This window comes from Aquarana catesbeiana, linkage group LG06 (genome assembly GCF_042186555.1).
Source record: "Aquarana catesbeiana isolate 2022-GZ linkage group LG06, ASM4218655v1, whole genome shotgun sequence".
Lineage (NCBI taxonomy): Eukaryota > Metazoa > Chordata > Amphibia > Anura > Ranidae > Aquarana > Aquarana catesbeiana.
This window is the reverse complement of record NC_133329.1, coordinates 144,177,866-144,197,563: the sequence shown is the minus strand read 5'-3', so window position 1 is coordinate 144,197,563 and position 19,698 is coordinate 144,177,866. Positions and strand designations below refer to the sequence as shown.

Here is a 19,698-nt window from a genome sequence, read left to right as displayed (position 1 = left end):
GAAAAAGAGATTCTATCCTCCTAAACCAGTGTGATATAATCCAAACGGGGGAATTATGAAGGATATAGATCATCTTAATAAAGGTCGCTCTACTAATCACTTTTAGTTGAAGTTTACACCAACTCCGACATTTATCCCTAAATTTAAGCATTAATGGTTTAAGGTTCAAGTCCCAGATATTTAACCATATGTTTAATTTGTATTTGTGAGGCCTGGTCGGGCAGAGAAATCTCCATATCATCCAATGGCAATAATGTTGATTTCTCCCAGTTGATTTGGAAGCCCGAGAATTGCCCAAATGCAGATATGAGTGTCATTAGTTCTACTAATGAACCTGAGGTATCCCCCCAAAAAATCAAAGCATTATCTGCATAGAGGGCAATTTTGTCCTCCCTGCCTGGATGACAAAACCCAACTATCCCTTTAGACTGTAATGATGGCGATATCACTATCGCCAGTGCAAACAGCATAAGGGACAGAGGGCAGCCCTATCTGGTTCTTCTAGATGATGGAAAAAATTGGGACATGGTATTATTAATTCTCAACTTTGCCTTGGGATCCTTACATACACTTTACTACCAATGAGTGCAGGGAATTGTGCTACTGGTGGAGTTTGAGGGAGCATTTGCATGTGAAGGTTACAAGCTGGCAGCTTACACTTTCACTTGCTCTAAGCTTACAGCATCAGAGTTTGTCACAATTAGTTTTTAAACAATACTCGCTGCCATAAACTACAGTCAGCAACTAACTTTTTATAACTTTTCCACAGATGCCATTGCAAAGATCATGGCTCCTTAGAACTGCGTTCCTAGGGTGGAGTGACTCCATGCTGCCATATTATAGATTACAGTCTCTTGGGGGGTGTTTTTTGGGGTGTCTATGGGACAAAAGCAAAGGTTTGTCATTCAAATACAGAGCAGCCTGGCTGGAAAAACCTGATCTGGAAGCATTTGTTTTGCTGTCTGCAGTGTACCTCCTCTGTCTCTGTACAGGCTAAAGGTTATGCAACTGCTCATATTCAGGGACTTAGAACTGATGTCTGAGGGCAGTCTGCTCATATCTACAGTTCGTACAGCCCCCTAAATCTTTTTGTGGCCTTAGGTTTACATTTACTCTGGCTTTTTAAAGACAGTGGCCAGGTACTCCCTTCCCATACCCAGCAAGGTCAGAGGTATAACAGATAACTGGCACTACAGTATGTGGAAGAGTTATCCGCTTATGACACGCAACAGAATATTTATACATCACTTGCCTGATCCAGGGGGCCGACAGATACTTTGCGTATGTTGGTTGACACATGCTCCCAGGTGGATCCCTGAGGGTAACTTGGAGTGGTACCCTGGCGAAACCATAAATTTCCTGGAAGAAAAAGAAAAGATATTAGTAATGGTGACTCAGACAAGCTACAAAAAGAAAGTGCACCTAGTGGCAGTGACATCCATGTTCCAGACTCTATGTACGTATGTACAAAAACCAAAGCATTTGTTCTGTTGCTACAGGAATGGTACAGCGTTGGATCAGTGGATGCCTCTAACACAGGCCCAGTCATTGGGTGAATACATGAACATGAGTTTATTGAGGCCTGGGGCAATAAAGATTCGCTGTGCCACAGTTTCTGATGGACAAAAATGCAAGAGATCTTATGAAACTGTCGTAGAAAACGACTAAGTGCTGAACCGTTAACAGGAACCAGAAGTGTGTGGGTAGAAGAAAAACAGCAATGAAACCCAGCCCAGGCTTGTGCAAAATTATGTCTGGTCAAGACAGAGGCAAGTGGAAGATTTCTTACCCAAGGCTGTATAATGAAACATTCTGAAAGCCTTATCTATCTGCAAACGTAGCCAGCACTGAGGTCACAGACCTGGATGTGCTGTCTGAAACACAAGATTGGCTGAACTGAATTGCTGTACAAACCTTTTGGCAGGTGACACAGCTCACATGCAGTATACATATTTTAAATATACTGTACATTTAGTGGTTAATCTGGATATTAGCCTAGCTCTGTGTTTTAGTGAACTTTAAATAGTTCATTTGGACTAAGCTGGTCCAAACAAAGTATTACCTTCAAACAAGGCTCTTAGCGCTCTACAGTGGATATAAAAAAAGTCTACACACCCCTGTTAAAATGTCAGGTTTCTGTTATGTAAAGAAAATGAGATAAAGATAAATAATTTCAGAGCTTTTTCCACCTTTAATGTGACCTATAAACTATACAACTCAGTTTAACAACAAACTGAAATATTTTAGGTGGAGGGAAGTAAAAATAAAAAATAACATGGTTGCATAAGTGTGCAGACCTTTAAACTAATTGTTGTAACACCTTTTGATTTTATTGCAGCACTCAGTCTTTTTGGGTACAAGTCTATCAGCATGGCACATCTTGACTTGGCAATATTTGCCCACTCTTCTTTGCAAAAACACTCCAAATCTGTAAGATTGTGAGGGCATCTCCTGTGCACAGCCCTCTTCAGATCACCCCACAGATATTCAATCGGATTCAAGTCGGGGCTCTGGCTGGGTCATTCCAAAACTTTAATCTTTTTCTGGTGGCCATTCCTTTGTTGATTTGGATGTATGCTTTGAGTCAATTTCATGCTGAAAGATGAAGTTCCTCTTCATGTTCAGCTTTCTAGCAGAAGGAGGTTTTGTGCCAATATTGACTGGTATTTGGAACTGTTCATAATTTCCTCTACCTTGACTAAGGCCCCTGTTCCAGCTGAAGAAAAACAGCCCCATGCATGATGCTGCCAACACCATGCTTCACTGAGGGTATGGTGTTCTGTTGGTTATGTGCAGTGTTGTTTTTGCACCAAACAGATCTTTTAATTAATGGTCAAAAATAGCCGAAAAGTAAAATCTTGGTGTCATCAGACAAGAACACATTTTCCCACATGCTTTTGGGAGACTTCAGATGTGTTTTTGCAAAATTTAGCCCGGCTTGGATGTTTTTCTTCGTAAGAAAAGGCTTACGTCTTGCCACTCTACCCCAAAGCCCAGACATATGAAGAATACGGGAGTTTGTTGTCACATGTACCACACAGCCAGTACTTTCCAGATATTCCTGCAGCTCCTTTATTGTTGCTATAAGCCTCTTGGCAGCCTCCCTGACCAGTTTTCTTCTCGTCTTTTCATCAATTTTGCATGGACGTGGACAGTTCTTGGTGAGGTCACTTTTGTGCCATATTTTCTCCACTTGACAATCTTCGCTGTGTTCCATGGTTTATCTAATGCCTTGGAAAATCTTTTGTACCCTTCTCCTGACTGATACCTTGTAACAATGAGATCCCTTTGGTGCTTTGGAAGCTCTCTGCGGACCATGGCTTTTGCTGTAGGATGTGACTAAGAAAATGTCAGGAAAGACCTACTAGAACAGCTGAATTTTATTTGGGATTAATCAGAGGCACTTTACATGATGGCAGGTGTGTACTGACTCCTATTTAACATGAATTTGAATGTGATTGCTTAATTCTGAACACAGCTACATCCCCAGTTATAAAAGAAGGTGTGCACACTAATGCAAACACATTATTTTAGTTTTTTGTTTTTACTCCCCCCCCCTCTCTTAAAAGATTTTGGTTTGTTTTTCAATTGAGTTGTACAGTTTATAGGTCACATTAAAAAGTGGAAAAAGTTCTGAAATGATTAATCTTCGTCTCATTTTTTTGCATCACAGAAACCTGACATATTAACAGGGGGTGTAGACTTTTTATATCCACTGTATATAAACTGTATGTAGCATCAGCTACATACAGTATATCGTGTTTTGATCTGGCGATGGGATGGGGACTTCCCCTCCTGCTCCTGGAACAAAATCGAGTCGGCCTGAGCACTGCTCAGCGATTCGCACAAAGCTTTTTATTTTCTGAATGAATACACTGCTTTCTCTGATTGGCGGAGTTGGAGATCATGACGTCATCTGCCTGCCTTAGCCAATTAGAGGAATCCATGTGTTCAATCAGAAAATACAAAGCTTCCTGAGAACGGCTGAGCATCGTCCACCTCGACTCAATTTTGTTCTGTGAGCAGACAGAAAAACCCCATCCCGTTGCCAGAACACAGCGCTATATACTGCTTGTAGCTGAGGCCACATACAGTGCTGAGTGCCACTGCATGTTTTAGTTATGGAAATAGTTTGTTTGGATCATCTTTGGACAAAATGAACCATTTAAAGTTCACTAATACATGGAGTTAGGCTTTAAACTGCATCTAAATCCAGGAACAAAAATGTAATATATTGCAGCTTACCAGTCCTATGATGTAGTGGCTGCATCTGTTTTTCCATTTTCATCTGATGATCCTGCCAATAACACACTTTGGGGTTGATTTACTAAAAAACTGGAAAGTGCAAAATCTGGTGCAGCTGTGCACGGTAGCCAATCAGCTTCTAACTTCAGCTTGTTCAATTAAGCTTGGACAAAAAAATCCTGGAAGCAGATTGGTTTCTATGCAGAGCACCACAAGATTTTGCACTCTCCAGTTTTAGTAGATCAACCCTTTTGTGTCCTAGGGGGTGACAACACTGACTCACTGTACTGTACTTATGAAATAGCAGTGTTGTCACCCTAGACTGTTTACTCCCGATTCAGGCTACAGACTATTTCCCCTGTCTCTCTAACATGGGGGGAGGCATTTTGTCATTCACAGAAGTGAAAGGGCAGGGATGATAATACAGGCTGAAACTTCAGTTCAGCATTGGCATAATTCACAGGAAAAATTGGGGGTTCATTGGACTTCTGGCAATGTGAGAGAGATCTGTTTCAGATAAAATCTTGCTATAAGCATTGACAGATTTCTTAAAGAACAAAACAACCCGGGGTAAGGGATACCCATATAAAAGGACAAAACACTGTGCAATAGATGATTAAGGCCTACCTAACCTCCAGCTGTTCATTTCAGCTTTTATAAATGATTTCTTAATGTGAAGTCTTCTAAACAGGTTGAGAAGATTCTATTTTAAACTGCTCCTTTTCACTGTCTCTATCAGCGGGTCCCTAGTTGCGTAAGGAGTATTTATAGCCAGAAGCGGAACAACACTTTCTGATACACTGCAGAATTGAACAGATGTGTTAGACAGGACATACCTATGGAGGACAAGGCACAGCACTTACCATTTTCATCCACCACAAATACAGAGGCTTGGCCTACGGAGACCTGTTGTAGCTTCTGCTTCTGTGGAGAAGGAATGTGATACCAGCAGTCCCCTGGACACAAACAAAAGACATGAGCTATACAAAGCAGTCAAACACAGTTTTACATTACAGTCTGTTACTTACAAGGGCATTACCATTACTCAAATTCATAAGCCAGCTGTGGTTCCTCCCGCTGGTTCATACAACTTGTAGTGACACAGAAGTCAGCAGGAGGAACCAGAGCACCCGGTGGAGGAAACAGACATTCAATATGCTTGCACAAGTGTAAATGAAATGTAAATATAAATCAATCTGTATCAGAACCCAGCGGCTAAAGTGATAGCCAACGGGTGGACTTCTGAACAGTTCCCCCTCACCAGAGGCACGAGACAGGGGTGCCCTTTGCCCCCCCCTGTTGTATGCCCTCGTGGTGGAACCCTCATCTCTGGCACTACGCTCCCACCCTGGAGTGGTGAGGCTACACGTGAGATCCTTAACAGAGAAGGTTAGTACATACGCAGACGACACACTACTGTATATTGACAGATCTACAGATCCACCCCCCTAAGCATTGACTGTAATAGAACATTTTGGCTCTATCTCAGGACTCAAAATTAACTGGGATAAATCTCAAATACTTCCATTAGATAGCTTCCCTACATCACAAGCCCAGGCCCACCTTCCCCTACAAAGAGTGGACTGTAACAAGTATTTGGGCATACATATCACCCAGACACCTGCTGACTATACCAACCTAAATGTGCAGCCTCTATTTGAGATGCTCAAGCACAAAACCCAGGTATGGGCCAGATTACCGTTAGGGTTTATGGGGCGTATAAACCTTGTGAAAATGGTGCTGCAGTCCAAAATTCTGTACGTGCTTTGGCACTCCCCAGTGTACCTGGTGCTTCGACATTTCAAAGTGATAGAAACTATACAAGACGTTTATATGGGGTAGGTGCAGACACAAACTTCCCTGGGGCAAACTAAAGAACCCTACAGACCTGAGGGGGGGGGGGCAGCTTTACCAGACCTCAACATGTATTATCTTGCTGCACAAATTTCACAGCTGTTCCACATAGATAAAACTGACAGGACTAGATTCTTGACCTTTTTATACCCCAGGTGGTCACACTCAACTGGGGACCCCCTAGTTGTTGTCATGAGGAGAGTAATGGTCACAGAGTCAGCGGTTGAGTATCCGTATGCATGGAATGGTCACTGATGCTGGTCAAGCCATGTTTCATCATAAAATGGCTTCTTCAGGGGTTTATATAGTCACCAGTGTTCAATAGTGGCTCTGATAATTAGGGATGCACTGATACCGGTGCCGATACTTGGCATTTTCAGGGGTATCGGTACTCGTGAAAATGCACCGATACCAGAAACCGATACCAGAAGTGACGTCAGCTTGGGCGGAGCTCGGGAACCGGATAAGGTTGTGGCCTCTCCACACGGCGGTGAGTGCTGTTTCCCTCATGACATGTGTTTTGCTGCTGCGCCTGCTACATGGCTGCCCCACATGGCGAGCGTCCTCCTTACAACATGTCCCCTCATGGTGGCCGGTGAGTGCTCTTCTCTATTTCTAATTGTTGCTTACTTTCTTCTTATGTGTCCTGCGGCCGGTGATTGCTGTACAGTACTACTAGCTTACATCACTTGCCTAACATGGCGGCCGGCCTGTGTTATACTTAGTTTAGTTTGTCCCACATTGCCTCTCTCTCACTTGCCTAACATGGTGGACGGCTTGTGTTATACTTAAGTTAGTTTGTCCCACATTGTCTCTCTCCTGCCTAACATGGCGGCCAGCCTGTGTTACACTTAGTTTGTCCCACATTGTATCTCTCTCTTGCCTAACATAATGTCCACTGTCCAGCATGGCGGCCGGCCTGTGTTTGTGTGTGTGTTACATAACTTAGTGTCCCACATTGTCTCTGTTGCTTAACATGTCCATCATGGCGACAAATGACTGCTGCTGTTACATAAATCATCATTGTCTCTTGCCTAACATTCTCCTGCATGTGCCTTTCTGAGACCATCCTCTGCTTTTTGTATTGTAGAGATACCGACCGTTGTACCCGACAGATGGATTTCATCATCCCCACCACTGGTTTACTTGGCCATACCAAGATGCTGGATGGAGCAGGAACAAAAAACAAGCACTGGTGAGAGCAGCTTCATTAGTCTAAAAAATAGGGGTCATGATGTGTGAAAAAAAAAAAAAAAATCAGAAAACAAAACATTTGGGCTCAAAATTTTTTCCCCATTTTCCTCATTTTTTCCCCCCTTAAGGTGGAGAGACTTACTTATTTCTGGCTTTAAATGCAATGCAAATGGATGCCACTGCCAGCAAAATGTCAGCTGTCTGGAAGTTTTTTAAAATTGATGAAACCAATAAACATATTGCAGACTGCAAACTCTGTTCTGTTAAATTATCCAGAGGAGGTTCAAAAGTTAGTTCTTATAATACCAGTAATCTCATAAAACACCTCAAAATGAAACACAAGACTGAGCATGGCGAATTTACAGCTGTCACTAGCTCTTGCACTCAGCAGCTGACACTGCAGCAAACCCTTGCCAGACATGAAAAATTTTTCATGGATAACCCAAAGGCTAAAAAAATTTCTGAAGTAGTTACCTAGATCATCGTTGTTGATGATCAGCCACTATCAATATTGACAATGTGGGTTTTCGGCGACTTATGAATCTTTGTGAGTCAAAGTACGAAAGTCCCAGCCGCCATCATGTCACAGATGTCATGTTGCCACAAATACACGACACAGTGAAAAAACACATTACCAACATGCTACAGGAGGACATAAAGGCTATCAGTTTCACCACGGACATTTGGAGCAATAGTGTGAGTCCCGTGTCTGTAATTAGCTTAACTGCACAGTGGATTGATGCCAATTTCACTCTGCACCAAGTCATGCTGCACCCAAAGAAATTTCAAGGCTCTCACACAGGCCAAGCTATAAGAAGCATACTAGAAGAAATGCTTGACACTTGGGCGATTCCCAAAAGTTCTGTCCATGTGGTAGTCCGTGATAATGGCAGAAATATGGTAAAAGGTGTACAAGATGCTGGTCTTCAGAGTCTTTCATGTGTGGCACATACACTGCAGCTGGCTGTCTCAGAGGGGCTTTTATCACAGTGCAGCATTACGGAGGCTGTGGGAGATGGGCGCAAAATAATTGGGCACTTTAGACATTCAAACCTGGCATATTCTCGGCTGCAAGATAGATCGGTCAACCCAATAAAAAACTTCAACAAGATGTTCAGACTCTCTGGAACAGCACTTTTTACATGCTGCAGTCTCTGATAGAGCAAAAACGGGCCATTGGAGTATATGTGTCAGAACATGAGCTGCCTGCAACGATCACTGCAAATCAGTGGAATCTCATGGAGAAGATGATTAACATCTTCGCTCCCTTTGAAGAGTTGACTCAGCATGTGAGTTGTTCAGATTCTTTTGCCTCGGATGTAATTTCTGCAGTGACTGACTGTGCTACAGCAATTATTATCTAAAGAAGTGGATGAGGACCACGGTGTTAAAACTATGAAGAACACATTGCTTGGTGCTTTGCAGAAACGGTTCTCTGACATGGAGCAAAATCCACTTTACTACATCGCTACCTTACTCGATCCAAGGTAATCAATTATTTATTGCTGGCTGCTATTTTGCATTGTTTTTATTTGAATATTGATGATATTATTTTGTTTTTTGGATGAAGGTGATATTTTACAGTGTTATCACTTGCTTGCATTAAAGATTTTTTTTGTAATGCAAGTGATAACACTGTAAATCTCACCTTCATAAAAAACACAAAACAAAATCAATAATGACAAACACACTTACCTGCTCTGCCTCTGTGTAATGGTTTTGCACAGAGCAGGCCAGACAACTGTTTTTGCTGTTTCCCCCGCCGTCACCGTTCCTTCTAGCAGTGCCCCCACAGCAAGCTTCCACAGTTGTTGCTTTGCTTGCATAACGTTGTCTAATGTCTTGTATTTTTCGTCTTCTAGGTATAAAGATCGGTTCTTCTCAAATGCAGATGCTGGCAGGCAGGCCAAAGAGATGTTCGTGCTGGAAATGCAACAAATATCTTCTGTACAGGTACTACAGGCATAGGCAGCTACACCTGAGGTGCTTGAGAAACCAGTTACCAAAAGGCCTCGCACTTAGCAACAGCCAGGTACCGGTGTGACTGTGGACAGTATTTTTCAAGAAATTGCTTATTCATCTACATTTGAGAACAGTGCTCCCACAGCTGCTACCATACAACTAGAAGCATATCTTGGAGAGGTCACTGTGCCTCGTTCGGACAAACCTCTTGAGTATTGGGCAGTCAATAAACTGCGATTTCCCACTCTAGCCCAAATGGCACAAAAATATCTTTCAGCTCCTTGCAGTAGTGTGGAAAGTGAGAGATTGTTCAGTGCAGCTTCACACATTCTGACTGACACCAGAAACCGACTTCTAACTGAATATGCAGAGATTCTTCTGTTTCTTAAAAAAAAACTTGCCACTTGCGTTTGAATTGGAAAAGTAATCTACCGCCAACTGCATGATGCCAACTGTAAGGCATCATGCAGAGTTGCACACTGCAGCTCAAAGCAACTGCACTACCTGGCATTTGAGCAATTTTTTAGCGTTTCCTCTGTCTGTTAATTCCCCTCCATGTTGGCCTTTAAAAAAAAAAAAAAAAGTTTAACTCCATGCCACAAACTTTTTCCTTAAGTGAAAAAGTGAATCACCTATGGTGTGCACATTGCACACTATAGGTGATTCAACGTGCAATGCATGGGGGACACATAGCCTAATATGGAGCGGCATAGAGTTAACACTACAGGCAAATGAGGGGTTCAAAAACAGGGTGCTCAAACACCTGCAGGAGCAGCTACTTAAAGCTACTTTGAGCTTTAAAAGCATCTGCTCCTCAAGGAGTTTAAGCTTTTTTCCTGCCGGTAATGCCTCACCTCCATGTCAGCCCATTGCACACTAGTTTCAGGAGTTTAGTGGCAGGAAAGTTTACAGGCAGAAAAAAAATCCAAAGATTTCCATTTCCAATTTCTTTGGATTTTTTTTTCTGCCTGCTGCCTGTAAGCTGCCCTGCAACTAAATTTCTGAAACCGCATAGTGTTCCTTGGCCAATGGCCATTAATGAACTCATAGGCTAATATGGAGGGGAAGAGGTAACAGGTAGAGAAAAAAAAAAGCTTAAAAGGAGCTAAAACACCTGGAGAAGCAACTGCTTTGAGCTGTGCATGAGGCCTTACTGCAGCCTACATGCCAACCTAACACACATCCTTGCCATCCTGGAATGTTCTGTCTGTGAAATGTGTTTCTCTTACACATGTGTAAGAAGTTGAACTGGAAACAAACACGTTGTGTTTTTTTTTTCTTTTTTTTTGTTTTTTGAAATGTTATAATGTCTTGTGAGTTGACTGAGGTACTGTACTGTTCTTGCTTCTCCTCATGCCTAAACATTGTGATCTTGCAATGTACAATGTCATTGATGACATTGACATTTTTTTTTATATAACATGTTCGGTGCAATTTGTGCTTTAACAGCTTTTTGACCAGCAAATAAACATGATTTCTTTCATAATGTCTTTTGACTGCGTTTCAATTCCACATATTATGGCGAAAATGTGTAATTTTTCATTATTTAAAAAAAAAAATGGCCACATGACCAAAATCAGGTATCGGTAATTGGTATCAGCGAGTACATGATGTCAAGTACTGGTACTCGTACTCGGTGTCAAAAAAGTGGCATCGGTGCATCCCTACTGATAATGGTAAACACATAATCAAAATTACAATAATCAAAAATAAAATATTATAATCTAATATAGTGTGACCAAAAATATAAAATAGTTTGGTCACATTATATTAGATTATAGTATTATTTATTTTTGATTACTGTAATTTTGATTATGTGTTTATCATTATCAGAGCCACTGTTGAACACTGGTGACAAAATAATCCCCTGAAGAAGCCACTGTATGGCGAAACATGTAGGGACTTGTCAGGGCTGGGCTCAGCCCTTCCTTCACTGAGCTGGCCATTCAGCTCTCAGCTAATTGCCAGCTCCTATCTCTCCACAGTGACTCACCTGTTGATGATATCCTGCTCGTCGGTCCTGCCTACTTAAGCCATCGAGTCCAGATGATCTCTGCCTTCGCCTTGGTCACATCTCTAGAGACGCTCTCTTGTGTTCCTGTTAAAGACTTGCTTGGCTGACATTCCTTCTGGCTCCAGATCCTGCTTGCTGTTCTATTACGCTCATCTCTGGCTCCCTGACATTTTGGCTTGTCTGACTATCCATTCCAGTTCCTGAACTCTGGCTATGTTTTGACTACGTTTACCTTTTTTTTATTATTATTAACAAGGTACTTCTGTCTCAGTCTGATTCATGGTTTCTGACAGGACTTGACCAGCATCAGTGACCATTCCATGCATATGGATACTTTGGCCAGTACCACTGTCTGTATATTTACTCTGCTTATATTTTATGCACCTTATGTTTGTTATTTGCCGTATATTCATGTAATAAAATTTATATTTTTTAAGTAATAATTGTAGTTATAATCCCTATCCAATACCCTTTTTGCATTCTACGAATACAAGGGATGAGGTGCCTTATCTTACAAGGTCACTCAACCGCACCCTCTATAACGTATCTATTAAATGAACTGACTGTATTATTGATATTTTGTAACCTGACAAACGTTGCCGTTCCTGTATAGAAGAAAAATGATAAATGCACTGGCCCTGCTGGAAAAAAAACATTATTCTTGACGTATTTTTACATCGTGATTATCAGTTTTAGTGTGTTTGCAGAATATCCTAGTCTGTTTGCCACTGTCACAGACACATATTTGCCTTTCTATTAAGACTGCTAGAAGGTCACCTTTGATATGAGTGTGCTATTTACTTACTGCCACACAATGTGCACCGCCTACCCCATCACATGGCTGCCAGAACTGCCCCTGGCCATCCACAGCATAAAGCAAGGCTCCAGAGTGACATTTCAGGCTGCGTGTATGTCTAATAAAAAATGGTTTATTACAGCAATATAATTACAGTTTCTTTCCATATAGGATTACCTCTCTTTTCAGTGTATCTCTATTTCAGTTTACTAGCAGGTGTGTTCCCCGATTTCATACTCATATGTTGCATTCCTATATTAGGTATCTTGTCTTAGGTTGCCTAGTGCATTTTCATTGAGAATAATTTTGTGTTATTGCATTGTTGACCTAAAAGTAATTTTTGATGCAGGTTTCTTTAGGTTAGCCACAAGAGAAGTAAAATTCAATTTACAATTTCTCTGCCTTCCTACTTGAAGGATAAGTATGTTTTACACATGACTGATGGCATATCCTTTCCGAGGGATGTGGTACTGGCAACTTACGGTTCTCATACTACAGTGTTACATATATCAAAGTAGGTTTATCTATTTTAATTGTGACTATGTACCCTTTTCTACTGCCAGACATGATGTATCTTGTCAAATTCAGGTGTAAGCCTATAAGGAATTTTAAAAAAAAGTGTAGTTTTTTGGCAATACTTTTCTTATGGGTCACAGGAATGCACTTATTTGTGCTCTCCTGTGACCCAGAATCAGCTGACAGTGGGCTAAAGTCTGTTGTTGGCTGACGTCACAGAGCCATTTCAAGCTCGGGAAGGATCTTGAACATATTGGCAGAATCCACCCAGATACCTGGTTGGCAGCCTAATTCCCTGTACACACGATAGGATTTTCCGATGGAAAATGTGTGATAGGACCTTGTTGTTGGAAATTCCGACCGTGTGTAGGCGCCATCACACATTTTCCATAGGAATTTCCGACACACAAAGTTTGAGAGCTTGCTATAAAATTTTCCGACAACAAAATCCGTTGTCGGAAATTCCAATCGTGTGTACACAAATCCGACACACAAAGTGCCACGCATGCTCAGAATAAATTAAGAAACAAAAGCTATTGGCTACTGCCCCGTTTATCGTCCTGATGTACGTGTTTTACGTCACCACGTTCAGAACGATCGGATTTTCCGACAACTTTGTGTGACCGTGTGTATGCAAGACAAGTTCGAGCCAACATCCGTCGGAAAAAATCCATGGATTTTCTTGTCGGAATGTCCGATCAATGTCTGACCGTGTGTACAGGACATAAAAGTCTGAGACAACCATAACCACCCTTTCCTACCTGGCAATCCAGTGAGTGCTGGAGGAGTAGAGCAATATTTTAAAGTCACCACTGTCTGCTTAGAACTGACTGAGAACTGAGTGATTGATCGGCGGTCAAGTAATCTTCTTTAACAACTGCTGAGATAGCAATTGCATATTGGTTTTGGAATTGTTTTCAATGATGCAACTGACTCATAAACTTGCATTGTGAGAGTGAGCAGTAAAGCAAAAGCATTGTGTTGTACAGAAAGGCAGGAGGCAAAGCCTGAATATGTATTTAGTAAATATTGTTGTCTCTAAAATACACATAGAATTACAAATGACAAATACAAGCAAGGTTTTTAAAACATTAAGACTTATTAAAAATGTATTTACAGCAAGCAAAATATATTTCACATGCTGATCATATTATATGGAAGTGTTGATAGCTTTTACCTGCTGGCTGACTGGAGGACACTGAACCCCGATAGAAGGCAGATCCATCACGTGCTATAGCCCATACCTGATATCCTCCTCCCACAGACACAGAAACAAAGGGTTGGTCTGTGCCAACATGGAGCCATGAGGAACCCTACAAGGACATGAGAAATGTCAAAAAATGTTTAACTTTTTTTGAATGGTGAGATTTAAGTGTAATTCCAAGCAAATTCTTACAAGGCCTAAATCTACACCCATCCCCATTCTAAGACCATTCTTTCTACCCTGTAAAAGAAAACATGTCTATATTTACTTATTCTGAAGCCTTTCCGGTCCAGTCACATGACCAGCTTCAATGGAGGGACAGCCAACAACGGCTGCCCCATAGTAAGCCTATGGGTGACCTCATCGCCCAGGCTCTGCAGCCCTTTTCGCTGCCTCTCCTCTACATTGAAGCCGGTGATGGGACAAAATAAAGTGACCGAATCTGAGCGGCTTCAGAATAGGTAAGTATAGACATCTTTTATATTACAGTGTAGATAGAATAGTGTTGGAATGGCGGTCAGAGTAGATTTTTGCTTAGTTAGAATTTGACTGGAATTACATTTCAAACCCTCTCCATTACTAGCAAACGTTAGAGTGAAAATCTAAGCCAACTATGGTAATGATTTGCGTCATAACGCTGTATCAAGCCTGTATACCCAGATCTAAAATGAATTAGGTAATCAAGATATCTCCACTATTCCTGTTCTGGGGACAACCCAAAATTTGGGATTCTCTTTTACCTTCACTTTCAGTGATAATGGAAAACAGGACAAGTAGAGAGAATGAATCTCTAATGGGGGCACAGACAGCAAGAAAAACTGACAGGTGTTCTAAGCCCGCTCCACCCTATCCAAAAATAAAAATAAAAATAAAATATGCCTTTATCCCCCACCCTTCTCAAAATATACTTGCCTTTTCTTCGCTACACTGCTTCTTGAGTTCAGCACTGGGACCAGAAGGAAATACCCAGCTTTTCTATGCATGGAGGAGAACGTTGACTTACTCCATGTGACAGCTCTGGAACAATCAGCACTGTTACATTGGAAGTTCATAACCCTGTATGAGATGATTCAGTTGACTCGTATCTTACACAGGGCGTTCCTTTGCTACCAGTGGTGGTGCAGGAGTGAAAAGAAGGCATATATAAGCTGTGAAGGAGGGCAACAATAAAGTGAACCTGTTGTTGTGCTCAGCAAAAGGAAACAAAGTACCACCACTCCTCTTTTTTATTATGAGGTCAAACCTGAGCATATTCAATTGGTATGCAATCAGGCAGGCCCTTGCACTAAATCTTTGAAGGTAAATCTAAGTCCTCTTGCACATGATATTCCTGTTTGAGCATCTACTTTTTCAGACGTAATTTCAGGCATTTTTTTGTTTTGTAAGTATTTGCGCATATTTTCGCATATAAGCAGTCACGCAGTTTTGCGCAAATTTATTCTCGCATTCTTGTTCTGTACAACATGCTAATGGACATTTGCGCGCAATTGCGCGTATGAGGTGTAAATTACGGACCAAAAATGAATATTTTTCTATTTATTCTTTTTACTGAACAATGCACGGCGCTTGTTTGCGCGCCTGTGTGCATAGGCACATTACAATTAATGGGCTGTATTTGAGCTCAGTAAAAAAAAAAAAAAAAAAAAAAAAAAAGCTGTACTGAGCTTTTTCAAGCTGCAGTGTGCAAGAGGCCTAAAGGAAATTAAATAAGAACATTGTATTTCTTGTTCATGCATCACGGGACACAGAGCTCTATACAATACATCATGGGTTAGATAGCCACCTTCAGGTGTTGGACACTGGCAACCCTAATTGTAAGGAGAGTTCCTCCTCTATATAACCCCTCCCATATGGAGAGTACCTCAGTTTTTTCGCCAGTGTCTAAGGTGTTTGGTCACGAGGCAAGATGTGCTTAGAAGAAAGCTCGAAGGTCCCTGCGAGGTTCTAGGAGCTACACAACCGGATCCATACCTCGGCCAGCTTATATCCCCTAAGATGGATGGTACCCGGGCCTCGTGGAAGAACTTTTGAGCACATATATTAAAAATGCGCAAAGTTTTCTGGCAGGTCTTCTACAGATCCAGGTAAGAGGCTCCTGTAAGTAGAAACCCAAAAACCCTGAAGGTTGGCACAATACTACCCGCCGTGATGGGTGAAGTTTGGGTCTGGCTGTTCTCAGCAGTATCCTGCGGCGGGGATAAGGTAAGTGAAGCAATCCTAGGTAAACACCTTAAGGATTAGCTTCTTTGAGTTGTTGCATGTCTTACCTGTCTTCCACCATTAGAGGGAGTAATGTTACTTACATGCTTCCAGGAAATACAGCTCAGGGAAGCCACTTTGTCAGTCGCTCACCTTCTCCGCTGCAGGCTCTGCCACTTAAATGATAAAGGGGATACCGCACAGTCTTGGGGTCCCCGAGTAGCCTCCCAGTCTTCTCTCCCCCAACTGACCACCCCCCCCCGCCCGCCACCATATTGGCCCCACGCGAGGCGTGCTTTTACGGCGAAACTGGCGGGGAAGGAGGGGGCGTGGTTGCGAGCACCGTGCACGGCGATTCACTGCGCAGGCGCGAGAGGCTCGTTTTAAAGAGCCCAGGTCGCCAGGGGTCTGTAAGCGGCAGGGGCACGTAAGGGTCTCATGTGGATCGGATACAGGCACACCTAGACACCTACTCAGCATCAGGATGTGCAAGTCTAAGCAAACATTACTATTGTAAGCTAGGCACAACAGTGTATGCAATTGATTTTAGTACCTCTGCTTTGTTAGCTTAGAACTGTGTCTCCCCGCAAAAGGGTTTCAGGGGCAGGTAAAAAAAGCACCAAGAAATCACGTCAGGGTCGGGGGACTCTTGACATGCCTGCAGGGTAACATCCCCCCCGAGAGACTGGAGGCAGCCATGCAGGGTGAGCCATCGCCACTGTCAGGCATTTCTGCCCTTCCCAATATTGCAGCCCCTGCATATGTTACTGAAGATGCTATGGAGGCAGCATTGGGTGGTTTAGCACAAACGATTACTGCTTTTATCACAGCATCCTAAGAAGATAGCAGAAAACGGGGTAGGTCTCCTTCCTCTGCTCTGGGTTCCCTATCAGATGATCAGCAGTCTGATGATACAACATTGTCAGGGGACAAGGATCACGAGCAGTCGGATGAATCAGGGGATGCGGAGAAGCTCTCTTCTATCTCGCAGGCTCTCAGGCTACAGGTACAAAATTATACAGAGGTGGTGCGTACCACATACAATTTGTCCTGTACTGAATCAGCTGTGTCCCCTGTTTCGTCCTTGGGATCTCGGAAGTCTCCACCGGCTGCTTTTTCCTTTCCCATACATCCATTAATGGAAAAACTATTGCATGATGGTTGGGCTCACCCGGATAAAATAATTTTCTCCTAGGAAATTCTCCCTGCTCTACTCTATGGAGGAAAAATTCACCAAGAAATGGAGTGTGCCAGCAATAGATGCGCTTATTTTTTGTGTGAATAAAAGCCTAACTTGTCCTGTGGACAATGTTCAGGTGTGTAAAGATCCAACTGACAAAAAGCTGGAATCATTACTTAAATCCTCATTTGCCGTGGCTGGGTCTGTGGTCTAACCTTCGGTTGCAGCAGTTGGTATGTGCCAATATTTGAAGGAACAGGTGAAGCAGGTAGTTAATTTACTTCCTGTTGAGCAAGTTCAAGACTATGCAGCTCTTCCGAGGGCCTTATGTTTTGCAATAGATGCTATTATGGATTCTGTCCAGCAAGCATCCCACCTTACACTCCTGCTGGTACACATTCATAGGTCCCTTTGGCTTAAACATTGGGCAGCTGAAGCCTCATGCAAAAGATATTTAGCTGGGTTCCCATTTCATGGGGAACACTTGTTTGGGTATGATCTGGATAAATATATCCAGAAGATTTCCGGTGGCAAGACCACCTTATTGCCGATTAAAAAGAAAGATAAACGCCGTTATTTTAAGCGTTCTCTTCCCCAAGCCCCGAGAAGCTCGGCCTCTGGGAAGTGGCGAAGGTCTTCCCAGTACAGTACAAGAGGAAAGGTCCAAGGCCAAGCCCATGGGCAAAAGAAGCCTTGGGAACAAAGATCTGCTAAACAGAATCCCAAAGTCTCTTTGTGAAGGGCACCCTGCTTGGCCGAGTGAGGGGAAAGCTTCAGTGTTTTGCAGAAAGAGACATTCAAGACAAAGGAGTAGCCTCCACGGTATCTCTCAGGTACAAGCTAGAATTTCAGGAATTTCCACCATCCTGTCTTCTTTGGTCAAGTGTTCCCAAACACCCAGAAAAAAGGAGACCCTTGTTTCTGGCTTTGGATCACTTGTTGTCTCAAGGGGTGATCATAGAGATGGCTCCAGAGGAGCAAGGCTCAGGGTTTTATTGAAACCTCTTTACAGTCTCGAAGCCAAACGGAGATGTCAGACCTAATCTGGATCTAAAGGACCTAAATCAGTTCTTAAACATTCACTCGTTCCGCATGGAGTCTATTCGCTCGGTGGTCTCCACCCTTCAGGGGGGAGAATTCCTGGCATCAATAGACATCAACGATGCATATCTACATGTGCCAATTTTCCCTGCTCACCAGAAGTTTGCGATAGAGCAGCGCCACTTCCAATTTGGTCTAGCTACGGCGCCTCTTCTATTTACAAAGGTTCTAGCTCCTGGCAAAACTAAGGGATTGGGGCATAGCAGTAACAGCTTATCTAGACGATCTACTACTGGTAGAACAGTCCATGGCAGGCTTGAAGCACAATGTGCTCAGCACAGTAAGATATTTGGCGTATCTAGGCTGGGTCCTCAACCTGGAAAAATCACTATTACAGCCCCTAAGAAGGCTGGAATATTTGTGCAAGGTCATAGACACAGTCCAAAGCGGGGTATTCTTGCCCAAGGCAAAAGCCAAAGCCTTAAAGGATTTGGTTCGACTAGTCAAGGCCAGGAAAAATCCTTCCATTTGCATCTGTATGAGATTATTGGGGAAGATGGTAGCCTCAATCGAGGCTGTTCCTTATGCCTAGTTCCACTCAAGGCCTTCGCAGAACAGCATTCTGTCTGCCTGGAACAAGAGAGTTCAAGCCTTGGATCTTCCAATGCACCTGTTACCATCAGTGCGCCAGAGCCTCAATTGGTGGTTACTAGACAAGAATCTACAGTAGGGAAAGTCCTTTGTTCCAATTTTTTGGAAAGTCGTAACTACAGATGCCAGCCTCTCAGGCTGGGGAGCAGTTCTGGAAGAAGCTTCGATCCAAGGCAAATGGTCCAGAACCGAGGGGTATTTATCCATCAACATTCTGGAACTTTCGGGCAATCCATCTGGCCCTAAAGACCTGGACAGACAGGCTACAAGGCTGTCCTGTCCGGGTTCAGTCCGACAATGCCACAGCAGTGGTCTATATCAATCACCAAGGGGGACACCAGGAGTCTGAGTGCCCAGGAGGTTAATCACGTTCTCACTTGGGCAGAGAAACATGTTCCTTGTCTATAGGCAGTCTTTATTCCAGGGGTGGAAAATTGGAAAGCGGACTTTTTAAGCCACCAGCAGCTGGACCCAGGAGAATGGTCGTTACACCCTGCCATATTTCAAGCAATATGCCAGGGATGGGGCACACCGGATGTAGACCTACTAGCCTCCAGGTTCAACAACAAACTGGATGCCTTTGTATCAAGAACAAAGGACCCGCTACCAGAAGGTTCCCCTTCATAGTTCCGTGGGATCAGTTTTCTCTGATCTATGCGTTCTCTCTCCAGTTCCGCTTCTTGCTCGGTTACTTCGCAGGGTCAAGTCAGAAGGGAAGCCAGTAATCCTAGTAGCTCCGGCCTGGCCCAGGAGGTCCTGGTAGGAAGAAATTGTTAGGATGGCAGTCGGAAGGCCATGGGTGCTCCCACTGCGACCAGACCTGCTCTTGCAAGGGCCAATAT

The 19,698-nt window shown here is 43.0% G+C and overlaps 1 protein-coding gene across 2 annotated transcripts in view; it reads right to left on the bottom strand.

The window, feature by feature from the left end:
• Positions 1-19,698, bottom strand: part of TECPR1 (tectonin beta-propeller repeat containing 1) — a 167,060-nt gene that overhangs the window by 37,790 nt on the left and 109,572 nt on the right. For both annotated transcript variants that reach the window (XM_073591001.1, XM_073591002.1), the window contains 3 exons: positions 13,759-13,894; positions 5,109-5,201; positions 1,253-1,359 (listed from right to left, as the gene is read on the bottom strand). In XM_073591001.1, the coding sequence (XP_073447102.1) occupies positions 1,253-1,359; positions 5,109-5,201; positions 13,759-13,894 (336 nt within the window). The remainder of the gene's footprint in view (positions 1-1,252; positions 1,360-5,108; positions 5,202-13,758; positions 13,895-19,698) is intronic.